At 46.3% G+C, this 15,662-nt stretch overlaps 6 protein-coding genes across 8 annotated transcripts; 2 read left to right on the forward strand and 4 right to left on the reverse strand.

Annotated features, from left to right (window-relative positions):
• Nucleotides 1–1,356: 1,356 nt before the first annotated feature.
• Nucleotides 1,357–3,076, reverse strand: LOC110186471 (tether containing UBX domain for GLUT4). Its single transcript, XM_020955658.2, has 2 exons — nt 2,939–3,076; nt 1,357–2,876 (listed from the first exon to the last, which is right to left on the reverse strand). The coding sequence occupies exon 2, from the start codon at nt 2,873–2,875 to the stop codon at nt 1,427–1,429; it is 1,449 nt and encodes a 482-aa protein (XP_020811317.2). The 5' UTR covers nt 2,876; nt 2,939–3,076; the 3' UTR covers nt 1,357–1,426.
• A 112-nt stretch (nt 3,077–3,188) lies between these two features.
• On the reverse strand, nt 3,189–3,590 carry LOC110186473 (uncharacterized). The gene has a single exon (XM_020955659.2). The coding sequence runs from the start codon at nt 3,588–3,590 to the stop codon at nt 3,225–3,227; it is 366 nt and encodes a 121-aa protein (XP_020811318.2). The 3' UTR covers nt 3,189–3,224.
• Nucleotides 3,591–3,898: 308 nt separating this feature from the next.
• On the forward strand, nt 3,899–6,110 carry Rbp1 (RNA-binding protein 1). 2 transcript variants are annotated; one of them, XM_020955690.2, is made up of 3 exons: nt 3,899–4,158; nt 4,237–4,602; nt 5,816–6,110. In XM_020955690.2, the coding sequence occupies exons 2-3, from the start codon at nt 4,271–4,273 to the stop codon at nt 5,904–5,906; spliced, it is 423 nt and encodes a 140-aa protein (XP_020811349.2). In that variant the 5' UTR covers nt 3,899–4,158; nt 4,237–4,270; the 3' UTR covers nt 5,907–6,110. The 2 variants fall into 2 exon arrangements, with proteins under 2 accessions (XP_020811349.2, XP_086696160.1); XM_086840034.1 differs by having other exon boundaries at nt 4,016–4,158; nt 5,102–6,110.
• A 34-nt stretch (nt 6,111–6,144) lies between these two features.
• Art1 (arginine methyltransferase 1) lies at nt 6,145–7,923 on the reverse strand. Its single transcript, XM_020955689.2, has 4 exons — nt 7,797–7,923; nt 7,436–7,732; nt 7,143–7,372; nt 6,145–7,082 (listed from the first exon to the last, which is right to left on the reverse strand). Exons 1-4 carry the CDS (start codon nt 7,797–7,799, stop codon nt 6,461–6,463), a joined length of 1,152 nt encoding a protein of 383 aa, XP_020811348.1. The 5' UTR covers nt 7,800–7,923; the 3' UTR covers nt 6,145–6,460.
• A 554-nt stretch (nt 7,924–8,477) lies between these two features.
• On the forward strand, nt 8,478–11,066 carry Mcm5 (Minichromosome maintenance 5). Its single transcript, XM_020955698.2, has 3 exons — nt 8,478–8,755; nt 8,820–10,752; nt 10,811–11,066. The coding sequence occupies exons 1-3, from the start codon at nt 8,604–8,606 to the stop codon at nt 10,925–10,927; spliced, it is 2,202 nt and encodes a 733-aa protein (XP_020811357.1). The 5' UTR covers nt 8,478–8,603; the 3' UTR covers nt 10,928–11,066.
• Nucleotides 11,067–12,594: 1,528 nt separating this feature from the next.
• Pdhb (Pyruvate dehydrogenase E1 beta subunit) lies at nt 12,595–15,609 on the reverse strand. Of its 2 annotated transcripts, XM_020956361.2 has the most exons (6): nt 15,577–15,609; nt 15,267–15,508; nt 14,586–14,747; nt 13,285–13,696; nt 13,108–13,227; nt 12,595–13,032 (listed from the first exon to the last, which is right to left on the reverse strand). In XM_020956361.2, exons 2-6 carry the CDS (start codon nt 15,456–15,458, stop codon nt 12,821–12,823), a joined length of 1,098 nt encoding a protein of 365 aa, XP_020812020.1. In that variant the 5' UTR covers nt 15,459–15,508; nt 15,577–15,609; the 3' UTR covers nt 12,595–12,820. The 2 variants fall into 2 exon arrangements, with proteins under 2 accessions (XP_020812020.1, XP_020812021.2); XM_020956362.2 differs by lacking the exons at nt 12,595–13,032; nt 13,108–13,227; nt 13,285–13,696 and adding an exon at nt 13,808–14,322.
• Nucleotides 15,610–15,662: the final 53 nt, after the last annotated feature.

Genomic DNA, 15,662 nt, shown 5'->3' on the forward strand with positions numbered 1-15,662 from the left:
TCACTGCCAACTTGAAGCGGCTGCGCACATGCCAACTACATAGGTGCCACGCCCCCGAAAGAGCCAAGGCGGCTACTATATAGCGACGGCTGAGCACGTTCGGCCAACAAACAACAACAGTTCTGCCTCGTTTTGAAACTGGCAATGGTAGCGGCAGCATAGGTAAAAGTTGTTTTCGATACGCTTTAATTTCGTTAGCTGGCGCTCTTTTGGCCGAAATTAGCGCGAAACCGATTTACAACACACACGCACACACACTTAGCACTGTTCAAATCAATGTTATCCATATTAAGCAAATTAAGCACTCGATTTAATTTCATTTTGTAACACAGCCCGATCCAGCGATGCACATACATATGTATATTGCCTTGGCTCGAGTGCCTCAGAAGCAATAATACAGAGTATTTAGCGTCTAGAAGACCTGCATTGCCAAAGCCAAGCGTTAGCGGGAGACTTACTACAACCTGCGACGACGATCGCGAGCACCTGGACAGGTTGGGAACTTAACTTGCTGCTGGGGCGCGCGGCCAACGACTGAACACCGATTCGGAGTCGGATTCGAAGTTGCTATCGCGGTTAGCCGAAGAAACTCTCAGGCAAAACGCAGCTCTCGTTCGCTCTTTCCCTCTCTCTCCGTACTTCGCCTTGCTGATAACTGTAAAATATATAACTAATTGGTTGATTATTATACAAAAACAAAAAAATACAAACCAACACAGAACATATTTGGCTTAGTTATAAGCAATTTCATAACATGCCACAAGAATAGGCTCTCATCTTAATTTCAACTAAGCCCCATCATAAATGTAAATAATTGATGGTTTGGACAGATTTTTTCAATAACTTTAAGCCCTACGCTCTATTATGTTCAAAGTCTCATTTAGGCCCCTGTTTAAAAGCTTAATTATTAGGCTCTTTTTATAGGCTGGGGTTACATTAAACTGACAATTATTATGAAGGAATTTATGTATGACTTTAGCAGATTCAAGGTGTACAGTTCCTGGGGAGCGCTCTTGATAAAGCAAATAAGGACTACCGCGCTCCTTTATCGCTTCCGGCAAATACCGAAGGGTTCTCGTCTGGGCTATCTAGCTTACCAATTTCACCGGATGATGACCGTCAGGCAAAACTATAGAGATGTCTAGCCAATTGCACTGCCACTACAACAACACGGTCACGCCCTTCCTGCTAATTAAGGCTCAATCCATATATGGTTGTTTATCACGAAGTGGCCTGCGAGAGCGGGATATGCTCTAGCATTGCTTAACAAGCTAGATTTCACACTATTTTAAGGTTCCCCAGTTAACCAACTCATTTTATAATCTTATGGGCAAAGTTATCACAAATTTGTCAAAATTTATAGAAATAAAGCGGATTCATATTTAATATCACGCAAACTGTTCGCTTAAAGCCATCTATTTTCCTATTATAAATTAGTCTCCGGTGATGCCGCCCGAGTAAGGCGGTACTTCTGCACCGCGTAGTGCGCCCCCTCCTCCGAGGTCAGCTGTTCAACGAACTGGTCCTGTACAAAGCGATTGCTCTCCGCGTTAAGGCCGTCCTTGAGGAAGCCGAAGTGCACAATAGCATTAGGCACAAAATTCAGCTCAAGTAGCGTTTCACTGGACGGCAGCACCTTCTTCGGTGGGATGGTGAAGAGGTGAAACTGCTCGCCGGGCTGGGCGAGAAACTGTCGCACAAACTCTTCCACCTTGGCCAGCTGCTCGTGCGGCTTGAAGATGCCCTGGAGGACGAAGCGATCGGGGAACTGGATGCGCAGCACGCAGTCCTTGTACTGATTCAGCTTCGCCAGCATGGTCTTCTGGCGCTCCAGCTCCCTTAGCTTGGCCGTCAGCAGTGGGGCGTCGTCGTCCCCTGTGGATGTGCGCTTCAGGTCGCGCAGCACCATCTTCAGGTCGTTCACGGTCAGGTCGAAGAATGAGTCTGGCAGGTCGTCCGCTTGTTTCTTGGTTTCGTCCAGAGAGAAAAGCACCGCATGCCGGGGCCCAATCACATTGACTACCGGCGGTGCTCGGCTAGGATTCTCCTCGCCCTCGTTGCTTTCCAGCTGATTTTGCCGCTGTTGTCGATGGGCAAGGGAGTATCCGGAGCCACTGCCCCAGTCGTATTTTGGAGCAGCCTCTGCCTGTGGTTCCACCTCCGAATCGGCTCTTTCGTTGAGCTTGGCCGTGTCGTTGGCGGCATGTTCATCAGTTGCAGTTCGCTTAAGGTTCTTGATCATATTGCTGGTGAGAGCAAAGCCGCCGCCTCCCCTGCCGCCAGACGCCATGGCCGATCGCGATGTGCTGGGCTGGTCGTCATCATCCGCCATGGACTTTGCCTTCACCTCCGACGGCTTGTACACGTTGGCCTGCATCCTCAGCTCCTCCGGCTTCTTGTCAATTAGGCGCATCATAGCGCGCCCCTCAAGGATGCCCAGTGACTTTAACGTCGTTTGTCTCATTTGCTCCTGGCCGATGACCTCACTCCGCATGTAGACAATGATGGGACTCTCATAACCCAGAATCTGGGACTCGCACAGCTTCTGAACCACCTGCCACACAGTGTCGTTGGGGGAGAAGTCGCCTTGCTCCCGGGCTCCGTCGCTCAATTGGACACAGACAACGACGCTGCTCAGTACGCGCCGCTTCTCTGTGGGCTCCATCTCTAGAACACAGTTGTTTGGAAGTCCGCTGAAGCGGAACTGCTGCGTCAGGCTGACCACCTTGTTGTGAAACTTAAGGCAGTGCTCCTCGCTGTCGTAGCCGTGCTTAGCGCAAGCCGTCTCCAGGATCTCCAGCAACGTCATGTTCGCCGTGACGCTCACATTCTGCCGCCGGGCATTGGGCAGCAGGATTGTGACACGCTTATCCATTCTGTAACGAATCGTTTGGTCGGTAACCGAAGCTGGGACAACTGGCAGGGCTAAAATACTTACCTTTATTGACGTTTAAGGAAATGTTTCGTTTGATAAGAAATTAAAGCCGGCTGGGACACGATTGTGGAAGTTGTTGTTGTTTATACGTTTGATTTTTTGTTTACATCGATTGCGATGCGTGACTTGCTATTTGACCTTCTGCTATCGATAGGCAGATGGAGATGAACGCGTGATAAATTGAATGGGAATTATACTCACGACGTGAACATCACTTAATTAAGGATAATTAAGAACAATAATTTTCTCGACATTTGTTTGCATTGCATAAATTGTATTTCGTAGTCCCTTAGTTAACATTTAAAGCTTCCTTGGCCATTGCCTGTTGCTTTTTGATACCCTCACACAATGTGTTGGCATTCTTCTCCAGTTTGTCTCGGCACTCTTGAAGCTGTATCCTATAGTGTTCGAGATCTTCCTCAGATGCCGCCAGTTTCTCCACTTTTCGTTCATATACGTCGAAAACCTTCCACCACGTTGCAAGTGTTAAATTTTCGGAAGTTTCTGTCAGGAGGGCTTCCTCCAAATCGGAATTGTCAGTGGCGTTTGAATTAGTTGGTTGATTGATTTCAAAGGTTTTCATGTCCTCAAACATCTCCTCCACACTGGGAGCCGTCGGAGGAGGTTCAATTTTGGGCTTGGTCTTTCTGAACATTACTCTGAAACATTTCTAACGTCAGCAGTTGTTTAAATCAGTGTTTCATTTATATTTACGTGCAATTGGGAGGCTCCTATGTAAAAGTGCCGTATAGCTCTTTGGACTTTCTTCTTTTGTGTATTAGTCTTGTAAATTTACGTTTATCTGCAAGTTTCGATTAATGTTTACGAAAACCAAAACCAAAATAAAATTTCTCAGAATGACCAATAACGGCCTCCTCAAGAATACCAAAAGGGGCAGTTATCGACTTATCGGTTTTTCTGTCATCTCTAATTTCGCTCTTAATTAAATATTATTAATTAAATAATTATTTTTTAATTTTTTTAAAGAAAATAACTGAAATTCCCAGTATCTGATTTAAAATATAATAATAGCATTGAATATAATATGATAAAATTATAAAAGTTAAAGTTTAGTATTAAATATTTTGTTCATATTTTTGGTATATTTGCCTACCAAATGGTTTTGTGCCGGACGGTAATTTATTGATAAGCGCGCTGCCACACTGGTCACGCCTGTCCGTAAGGTTGTGTGAAAAATTGCAAAAAATAGTTTAATTTAACAGGTAAATGTATTGCCGAAGAGGAACAAAAACGACCTTAATTCGCACAGCACCGTTGTTAACGCGCTACCTATTTTCCAGCCGCTTACGTTCCACCGAAAAAGATTCCGACAGCATGCCGCGCTATAGGGAGTGGGACCTGGCCTGCAAGGTCTATGTGGGCAATCTGGGTTCCTCGGCATCCAAGTACGAGATTGAGGGCGCCTTTGCTAAGTACGGTCCACTAAGAAACGTGTGGGTGGCGCGCAACCCCCCAGGCTTTGCGTTCGTAGAGTTTGAGGATCGGCGGGACGCCGAAGATGCGACGCGGGCACTGGACGGAACCCGCTGCTGCGGCACTAGGATTCGTGTGGAAATGTCATCGGGGCGATCTCGCGACCGCCGTCGCGGCGAAGGTGGAAGCAGTGGCGGTGGTGGAGGCGGACGCTCTGGATCCGGGCGCTACAGGTAATTCTTTCAAGCCTTAAAATCTTCCCACGTCCTCAACAGCCGTCCGCGCCACTCCTGACTCCAGAGTCGGATTCGGAGTTTTGGGCTTCAAATCGTATACAATTTGTTGATGGCGAAGCCCTCACTCCCAATTCACTAACTTTCCCGCCTTTTTTTTATCTTGCAATCTGTTGTCATGAGGTCGGTGTCGGCCTGAAAAAGACAAGCTATGGTGAGAAATTTTCGATTTTGATGATTTTGGAAAGAATAGTTTCCCAGGCTTGTTTTGTCCAGCGCCAAATGCTGACCTTTAGACTTCGGCTGCCACGTGATTTGTATAATTGAAAATTGCCAATATCCAATTGAAAGATCCGAACCGATCCCGACCCACGTTTGGACATACGTATATGCCATTTAAAGTATAAACACTGACAAACTGTATACATATATTATTATCTTTAAAAACTTTTTGAAGCCTTTGGCGGTTGTTAAACTCGAGTTATCGAAACTTTTTCAGGATAACTCCTTCGGCTAGAACTACTTCCACTACTGCTACTTCTTCCTTCTACAACATCAGCAATCTACAACAGCAACCATCTTCACAGCCCACAGCCAGCCACATCCTTCGACTTTCAACTCTAAATTAACCAAGTTCAGCGGCGGCACAGCCTCAGCCTCACAGAGATTAGGAAACCAAAAATGATTACCATCGATAGAAGAAGCATTGCAGTCGCCGATAGAGTTCTACTAATGAAGTTATCCTACGTATCCGCCGTGACATAATTGCTTATGATTCTTAAGTTTATTCTTTTAACTGATTTTCAAAGTGGCTTATAATTATTTTTATAAGGCATTTTTTACCAGTTTACGAAATATTTTTAGGCAGCGTATTATAGGGATTCTAGAGTTGTCCGTCCAACATTTCCTTTTAAGTTCTTTTAACCAGTGTCCAGTACAGCAGAGAGCTATAAAAACTAAGGTACCCCTTCAACCGAGAACTAATTAATGGATATTTATGAATAGAATTGGCTTTGTTTAATTACAGTTTCTATACACAAGAAATATGATAAGATCAGAGCCTTAAACAAGGACCTAGCTTAGAGAATTAGAACAATTCAGTTTGGATGTTTTTCAGCTCATTCTCCTGCTAATCCAGGAGTAGTCCTTAATTGTGTATTTTACTTTTCTTCTTGATTTGCAAATAATATACCTTTCCCCCTATTAATTTCAGATCCCGCTCGCCACGTCGCTCCCGTTCGCCCCGCAGCCGCAGTTTTTCGCGCGATCGCCGAAGTCGCTCGGACTCCCGCGACCGCCATTAAATATAAAAACAAAAACATATTCCCAAAAGGATACCACTTAAGCCATTTCGCAATCGAAGCCAACTATTGCTGGGGCCACAAAACACACGCATCGATTGCGATGTAAGTAACTTGACATCAGATGACAATATAAAAACCTTTCGATGCATGCTTCAAATTTCCACTTTTTTTTTGTTTATTACGAAATAAAGACCCATAAACAAAGCGGAGAAGGGTTCTCAGTACGAAATGGCGATTCTTTTCCGGCAAAAAGGGGGGAGTGCTGCGAGGCACAGTTTATTTGTGGTGAGAATTGACGTGCTACTGTACAACTTTTCTTAGAAGTATGTTCGAATAATAATTTAAACAGGCGCACAGTTGTAAAAATATTAGGTATACTAACAAAGGTACACACTTTAAACTTAGGGAGAGAGAAGACGCAGCAACGCAAATTCGTTGGCGTTGCACATTTTCGTACTGGAATAAACCTTACGTCTAGTCATTGTTTATATCCTTTCCGGAAGAGGAGGGCTCAGAGCCCCAGCCCACAACGCTCGTTCGGCGTGATTATGACCCTAGCGCATGCGGTATGTGTTGGACTCTTGTATCTCCGACAGCTCCCCTTTGAAATTGATGTCGATGACAAAATCCAGGTCGCGGTTGTTCCGCTCGTTAGGTTTCATTTGGAACGTGCCGGTGATCTCCTCGTTCTTTTTGGCCGTCATGTGATCGTCCAAGTAGAACACAGTTTGCTTCCAGTGCGTGTACGTGGAGTCGGGAGACGTACTGAACCCAAGTCGCTTGTGGCACTTGGTAAACTCGATGTTAAAGTATGTGACTAGCGCCTGCACAAAGTCGTTGCGCTTGATGATCAGGCTGAACTTGGACGAAAAGTTGAGATCCGCCTTTTGCACGGTATAAAGGTCTACCTCTTTGACCATGCAGGACGTGGACACCACTTGCTTGGGATCCACCACATCGACAAGTGGTTCGGTCACGGCCACCTTACGGATGCAGCTCATGTCGAATCCATACACATCGTCCCACCAGTTGATCTTCTCGTCCTTGTACTGCCGATCCTCGATGGCGGTGATGTACAGTGTGCCCCGATCCGGGAACATCATACCGTTGGGCTTAAGCCACTTGTCACGAGCGTAAAGGACTGTGTCCAGCATAGACTCGTAAAAGAGGCAGTATCTGAACAAATAATCGATAATTAGAAAAGCCATTTTGTGCCTTTGACTCTTTAAAACTTACCCCATCCACTCGGATATGATAATGTCCACACCTTCAATACCATTGGGTAGTTCTATCTCCTCGATCTTTCCCTTGACCACCTTAATCACGTCCTGCAAGTTGTTGTCTATGACCACTTGGCGGGCGAATTCAATGATGTTGGAGCAGTCGACGGCAATAACCTGGGCGGCACCGGCCTTGGCGGCGAACATTGACAGGATACCGGTCCCGCAGCCCACGTCCAGGACGGTCTGAAACGAGAAAATCCCCCTAGCTATAAAACAGACACCCGGGTCTCGCGATGGTGATCTCACCTTGCCCTGGAACAGATGTTTGTTGTGGTACATGGCGTTGCGGTATGTGACGGTCCGCACCTCGTCCTTCAGCATCTCCTCGTGGATGCCAAAGTGGGCGTACGAATCGAAGTAGTAGTCGCGGGACGTCATTTCGTCGGCGTTGGCATTAGCATTGGTGGCAGACGCCTCCTCGCCCGTTCCGGCTCCGGCGCTGGCGGGCAGCTTTTTCAGCACATTTTTTGAGTTCGCGTTTGAATTGGGCGTGAGGCCGGTCGCCGTTTCCACGGCTGCCTCCATCGGGATGTCTGTGCTGGCCTGTGGAGAGTGCTTTGTCAGCGAACCGAACCTCAAAGCCGGGAAAAACGAACGTGAAACTTACCATTTCTGATTTTTCCGGCGTCTCTTTGGTTTTTCACGTCGAAAAAGGTAGCGACAAAAAAATGGAATATCCTACAGCACGCTAGTTTAAAAAGTTGCTTTTCAACACTGGCCTTAACAGTGTTGTGACCGGGGCGAATATTTTATCCGCGGAAGCGAAAACATTTAAACTAAAACTTTTAATTGTATTTCGATTTTTAGTGACATTATTCAACCATTGTTTATATAGCTAGTAATATCTTTATTCAAAAAATTAAGTTACCCCTTCTAAGTGGCTACTAATGGTATATTTTAGTTTTATGAAGTGGTATTATTTTAGTGTTTTCAATTAATTGTAGTATTTTTGAAATTGGCGCCCAGCTATCAGTGACTTCACGACATATTTGCCCATATTGGTAAATTTGCGATAATTTTGTTTTAACATTGAGAAATTATTATTATTTACACGGACGGTCACACAATGCTGATGAGCATTTTCGTTTTAGGGTATTCTTGGGGTTTGAATGTATATTAATATATTTCTGGGCCAATTGAAACATAAATATAAATAAAATAATTTATGTGCTCGCTAGAAATCTTCCAATTAATTTTAATATATATTTTCTGCAGTATTTTGTTCTGTGACTTAATACTAGAAGTCACATTTTTTGGTATTAATTGGGTTGTTTCTGTGATCGACAAACAGGCTCACTGCCGCAATTTTGGCGGCAAAAAATCGCACACCGAAGCATCAAACTGAAGAAAGCGACGCAGAAAGTTGCATTTATTTACTAAAACTATCTTGATTAAACGCTATTAACATTGTGAAATGGAGGGCTTCGACGATGCGGGTGTGTTTTTCTCGGACAACTTCGGTAACGACAATCAGCCGGATGCGCAAATTAATCTGCAGGCAGTGAAGAAGAAGTACAAGGAGTTCATCCGCACCTTTAACGAGGAGAATTTCTTTTATAAGTACCGGTAAGTGAGAGGCGCTCCTTTTCCCGCCTTAGTTCTCCTGTAACGAAAGGTCTTCCTCGTGCAGCGACACCCTGAAGAGAAACTACCTCAATGGCCGCTACTTTCTTGAGATCGAGATGGAGGATCTGGTCGGCTTCGATGAGGCTCTGGGGGACAAGCTGAATAAGCAACCGACGGAACACTTGCAGATCTTCGAGGAGGCCGCTCGGGAAGTGGCTGACGAGATAACAGCACCGCGACCGGATCACGAGGAGCAGATGCACGACATTCAGATCCTGCTCAGCTCTAATGCGAATCCCACTAATATTCGGGAGCTGAAGTCGGACTGCGTATCGAAGCTGGTCAAGATCGCCGGCATCATAACGGCAGCCTCGGGGATCAGTGCCAAGGCCACACGCATGTCCATCATGTGTCAGTCGTGCAGCACCGTCATTCCCAATCTGAAGGTGAACCCGGGTCTGGAGGGCTACGCCCTGCCCCGCAAGTGCACAACGGAACAGGCGGGCAGGCCCAAGTGCCCGCTCGATCCCTTCTTCATCATGCCAGACAAGTGCAAGTGCGTCGATTTCCAGACGCTAAAGCTGCAGGAGCTGCCCGACTTTGTGCCGCAAGGAGAGATTCCCCGTCACTTGCAGCTCTTCTGCGATCGCTCGCTCTGCGAACGAGTCGTGCCCGGCAACCGGGTGCTTATCCAGGGCATTTACTCTATCCGCAAGGTGGGCAAACCCTCGCGTCGGGATGGCCGCGAGAAGGCCGTCGTGGGTGTACGTGCACCTTACATGCGCGTGGTGGGCATATCCGTGGACTCTGAGGGAGCCGGTGCCATTTCTCGCTACAGCAACATTACCAGCGACGAGGAGGAACACTTCCGTCGCCTGGCCGCCTCCAATGACATATACGAACGTCTGTCGCAGTCGTTGGCGCCCAGCATCTTTGGATCGCGCGACATCAAGAAGGCCATCACATGCATGCTCTTCGGGGGCTCCCGGAAACGCCTGCCCGATGGACTATGCCGTCGTGGCGACATAAACGTCCTGTTGCTGGGCGACCCCGGCACGGCCAAGTCTCAGCTGCTCAAATTCGTGGAAAAGGTGGCTCCCATTGCTGTCTACACCTCAGGCAAGGGGTCCAGTGCCGCCGGTCTGACGGCTTCAGTCATGAAGGATCCCCAGACGCGCAATTTTGTGATGGAGGGCGGCGCCATGGTGCTGGCCGATGGTGGCGTCGTCTGCATTGATGAGTTCGACAAGATGCGCGAAGACGACCGCGTGGCTATCCACGAGGCCATGGAGCAACAGACCATATCGATTGCCAAGGCTGGTATCACAACCACCTTGAACTCGCGCTGCTCGGTCCTGGCAGCGGCTAACTCCATCTTCGGCCGATGGGACGAAACCAAGGGCGAGGAGAACATCGACTTTATGCCAACCATTCTGTCCCGTTTCGACATGATCTTTATTGTCAAGGACGTGCACGACGAGACGCGGGACATTGTACTAGCCAAGCACATCATCAACGTGCATCTAAGCTCCAACAAGTCGGCGCCCTCGGAGCCGGCCGAAGGCGAGATTTCGCTGTCCACATTCAAGAAGTACATCCACTACTGCCGCACACACTGTGGTCCCCGGCTGAGCGAGGCAGCTGGTGAGAAGCTGAAGAGCCGTTATGTCCTCATGCGCAGCGGTGCTGGTCAGCAGGAGAAGAACGCCGACAAACGCCTCAGCATTCCGATCACCGTGCGCCAGCTGGAGGCCGTTATCCGCATATCTGAGTCGCTGGCCAAGATACGCCTACAGCCCTTTGCCACCGATGAGCACGTGAACGAGGCACTTCGCCTCTTCCAAGTTTCCACCTTGGACGCTGCCATGACCGGCAGCTTGGCCGGCGCCGAGGGATTCACCACAGAGGAGGACCAGGATAAGCTGAACCGCATTGAAAAGCAGCTGAAGCGTCGATTCGCCATTGGATCCCAGGTCTCGGAGCAGAATATTCTGCAGGTAAAGTCAAGAAATCTTTTTTTCTTTGGAGGCTTTTATTATAAATTTTATCTTTTAGGACTTCTTGCGTCAGCAATACGATGAGCGTACGGTTATGAAGGTGATCCACACCATGATTCGACGCGGAGAACTGCAGCACAGGATGCAACGCAAGATGCTTTATCGCATGTGCTAGCCACTGTGTCTCAGATCATTATTTACCCATCGTTAAATGTTGCATCAAATCTTTGTCATTTTCATACTGTCATTATTAAATTAAGCATAATATATATTCTTTATAGTTATGAGACAAATAAATTAAAGCTTCAAATGCAGTGCTTATGTTATGTACTAATAAGTTATTAGTTTTTAGTAATAACTATTAGATTACAAGGGAAATCTTCATCTAATTTGCTATTTTAGCTTTGAATGTGAAGCACTTGCGTCCTGAAAATTGTTATTAAAAAAAAGTAAAAGTAAGTAAGTAAAACCCAGCGTTTTTAAGAAACGAATTCTTCTTTATTTTTTAATCATCTGCTCAGATTTTATGGCTTCTGGGTGCTACTGACCCTTTCACATTAATACTGATAAGACTGGGTTTAAATACCACTCCCAGCCGCTCTTTGCTTCAGTGTTGATTTTGATTTCACTTTACACAATGGCTCCAAGCTGGATTTTCACCATCATGTTTATCATTTCTGCCATCCTTGCAGTGGGACAAGCAACTTCCATTCGCTTCTGCGGCGATAATTCGGATAGCCAATGTGTGGAGCCACAATTCTGCGGACCCCAGAAAGGGGTAAAGACGCGCATGATCCAGTGCCCCGACAATTTAGTCTGCTGTAAAGTCGAAAATGTAATTCTGCCAAAGTTAATAATAATAATAATATTCGGTAATGTGCCTACATATATTTTCCATTATTCGCTTACAGATTAACAACCTGGCTGCTGGCGAGTTGGATGAATTCGCTTAACACCTCGTACCTACGTATGGACTATAATAAGCGCCTAAAAAAATAAATATTGCTAATAATTAAGGATGTGATCCCTTAAAAAGAATCAAATTTTTTTAATATAATTTAATTGGGAATAAGGGAACAATAAGAAATAAATTATTAGCCATGTCCTTTTAAAAATACTTCTACTCAATTTTTCAAAATTGTAAAGGGGTTATTACATTTTAAGCTCCAAGTATTTGAGTGCTTACCGAATAAAAACCAACACATAAAAGTAAAAGAAATTCGGCCCTTTAAACTTGTTTCCCTGTTACGGTTAATTTGAAAAAACATAATTTAAAAAAAGCAGAAAGCAAGATAAACTTGTTCCCCTGTTACGGTTAATTAAATAAAACATAATTTAGAAAAAGCAGAAAGCAAGATAAGAAATGTTAAAAAATACAAATGTTCTTAAGATATGAAGAATAAATTGATTGGACACTATACAGTCTTATTCTAATTTTGAACTAATATTGCACTATTTTCAATACATACATACATATGTATGTATGTATGTATGTATGCATATGGTGTTTAGTGTCATAATTTCTCGGAACAATAAAAATCAATTTTATATATTCCCGGATTTGTTCATTATCAGTTAATTACTTGAACTGCTATGGGACTAAACGAAAGAAGATTAATTCTTCAGAAATGCAATAACATTATTGTTTTTCTTGCTTTAAACTTCGCTAGAACAATATCAAAGGCTTTTTGTATCATATCATGGAATTAGTTGGAATTCTCAATAATCAGTGATCCGAAGGTAACGTTGATAGATGCATGCCCTAGAGACCATGGTTTCCGCAGTTTATAGGTTTTGTTAGCCTGTTTATGTTTGCGTTAGCAATGTAAATGCAGTTTGACATATTTAAATATTTTCGTTTATTTTCAAAAGAGATTTCTATGACCAAATAATTCAACTAGCACGTTTGAAACTTTTCAATACGATCGATTTCCCTTTTTTCGTTTTCCAGCTTGGTGCTTTTCAATTTGAGTGCGGGAACAGAGCTCGGTTAAACCAATAGCAGCGTTTCTCGATAAGGACATTCAATTTAGATAGCTTGGGGGTTAGTGTTCGGTGATGCGTAGTTCTACTTGGCGGCGGCAGCAGCCTTACCCGCCTTTCCACCCAACACCTTAAGCGCCGCTTCCACGAGATCCTGGACACGTGGCAGGGCATGAGCCTCCAGTGTCTTGGCATAGGGCATGGGTACATCGACGCCGGCGCAGCGCCAGACGGGGGCGTCCAGCTCAAAGAAGGTCTGGTCCTCCATGATGCGGGCACAGATCTCGGCACCAACGCCTGAAAATATTTTTAAATGTTAGAAATAGGTTCAAGTCTACCCATTAACTGGGTTAATTCAACCAATCAACCAACCGTGCTGTGGCCAGCCGTTCTCCACGGTGATCAGATGGTGGGTCTTTCGGACCGAAGCGAAAATGGTCGCCGCGTCCAACGGACGAATGGAACGCAGGTTAATGACTTCAGCTTCGATGCCTAAAATTACGTGAATTATAGTTAACTGCTATTCCAAAAAAGTTTAACGGGTCCCACCCTTCTTGGCCAACTCGGCGGCTGCCAGCAGCGACGTCTCCACCGCCTTGGAATGCGCCACAATGGTGATGTCCTTGCCCGGCCGCATTATCTTCGCCTTGCCGATGGGCACCAGGAAATCCTTGTCGGTCACATTGTCGCCGATTGGGAACGCTGTGCCGTACATCAACTCGTTTTCCAGCACTACAACTGGATCGGGATCCCGGATGGCGGCCTTCAGGAGGCCACGAGCATCTTCCGAGTCGTAGGGCGAGACGACCTTTAGGCCGGGGCAGTGGGCGTACCAGGCAGCGAAGCACTGTGAGTGCTGGGCAGCCACACCCTGGGCGGCGCCATTGGGGCCACGGAACACAATGGGTACGTTGACGGCGCCGGCGGACATGTAGAAGGTCTTGGCGGCCGAATTGATGATCTAGTTTGAGAGTATAATATAAAGGAATATTATGAATTTTTCAATGGATTGCCTAGGATAATGTAAAGCCACCTCCCCTCAGTCTGGCCAATACACCAATTCAAGATCAAATTAATACAAGTAGCATTTTATTCCTTCTCTTATCCACTCCTTCACTTAATGCCTAGTTTCTGTTTAATGATAAATGCGGGCAGACGGCGTCCCTTCCAGAATCGCGGCAGTGGCGTTTCATTCGCCTGTCGCAGTATTTCGGCAACGTGCTGTTCCGCACTGAAGGCCTCTGCCTGCTTAATCTGTGCCATGAGCTTTGCCTGGAACGCCTTCTCCTTGCGCATCTCCCGGCGCTGGCGTACTTTGGCCCACTCGAACTTCATCTTGCGGCGCAGCTTCTTCAGCTTGTGTTTCTTCATCTTTCGGCGTCGGATGACGATGAGTCGTTCCGCCTGCATTTTATCAGGTTTGCTCTTGTCCTTTGGTGGGGAAATCACCTCTCCACCACCTACTCGATCTCTGTTCAGAATGTCGTTGATCTCGGTTATCCAGGTGGAGCGGGGACTCTCGATTATTCGACTAAGGGGCAGTTGGCGGTCCCCAATCGGCGGCCTAACGCAACCGAGTATCTTTGCCTGCACGTAATCGGATAATATGGGTGGGGAGATTAGTGAGGTCCGGTTCTTTGACTGGAGGAGCAGAAGTGCTACGCCACCCATATTATCCCATTAAGCGCCGCGGCCCGACTTTGCTCTTGAATTGGTCTATTAGCTAGCTAAGTGGAGTTGTGGGGCGTTTGTATTGGATTTGCGTGTCTCTCTCTTTTTTGGCAATGAGATAATATGAGTAGTTACGCTACTGCTGGAGGGTGGTGGAGTGGAAGGAGGCTGCAACTTACGTGGTCGATGGCCTGCATGGCAAAGTTGAAGGTCATGAACTCGCAGACGGGACGCAGACCGGCCATGGCCGCTCCGGTGGCAATTCCGGCGAAGCCCATCTCTGTGATTGGCGTGTCGATGATTCGCTTGTCACCATACTTTTTCCACAGACCACGGGAGACCTGAAGAAAGAGCATAATGGGAATGAGGAAATAATTAATATCATTCGGTTAAATAGAAATTTCGTGTAATAAGTAATAAGTCACTTAATCTTTAATAAATGATTTCATATTGAACATAAATTTGTCAAAGAAAATCAATTTCCAACGTATAAGCTAAAACCTGCCGAACTTTGGAAATAACACAAATACACGGTTGGTCAGTGTTGTTTGCTTAAAAAAAGCCGGTTCTATAGGTTTTGAACACGAATGCTTCTGTCTATAAACAAATCGCTATTTTATGGAGCAATCATCTATTATCAGCAGACAGTCACACACATTCTGCGTGACCTTGCGAATTCCGATCACGCATTCAGATTCGGACTCATTATCAGCAGTTACATACAGCACGCATATAACACCCCTCAGCCTGCCAGCCCCTTCTCCATCCACCTGCATCAGCTGTCACCGCTGCTGCGTCCGCCTGTCACTACTGCCCTGTGTTTACGTAATCAGAACGGAGAGAAAAGCCACTGGTCTCACCTTGTAGGCACCGTCGTACTGGGCCACCTCCTCGCCGATCAGGAAGACGCGGTCGTCGCGGGCCAGCTCGTCGTCCAGGGCGCTGTTGAGGGCATCTCGAACGGTCATCTGCTTGGCAGCAAGGGCCTTCTGACTGGTGGAGAAGGCGCGCTGGGCGGAACACGCCGCCTGTACGAGTCGGGATCGGAGCATGTTCTCCGTGTGGTTCGCTTTCCTGTGGGTCTATTGGTATCGTTGTCCGGCTACAGGTGGATAATTTGGGTTTTAAAACTGTTATCTAACTGAAAAGGAGGTAAAAATGTATACGGACCGACTTCCGTCCCGAAATTTTGCAAGCAGTGTGACCGTGTCGTCTGGCTCAAAATATACTGGGACAAAAATACTAAATGCAGCTGG

This window comes from Drosophila serrata, unplaced genomic scaffold (genome assembly GCF_035046125.1).
Source record: "Drosophila serrata isolate PLE 108 unplaced genomic scaffold, ASM3504612v1 contig_382, whole genome shotgun sequence".
NCBI classification, from domain to species: domain Eukaryota; kingdom Metazoa; phylum Arthropoda; class Insecta; order Diptera; family Drosophilidae; genus Drosophila; species Drosophila serrata.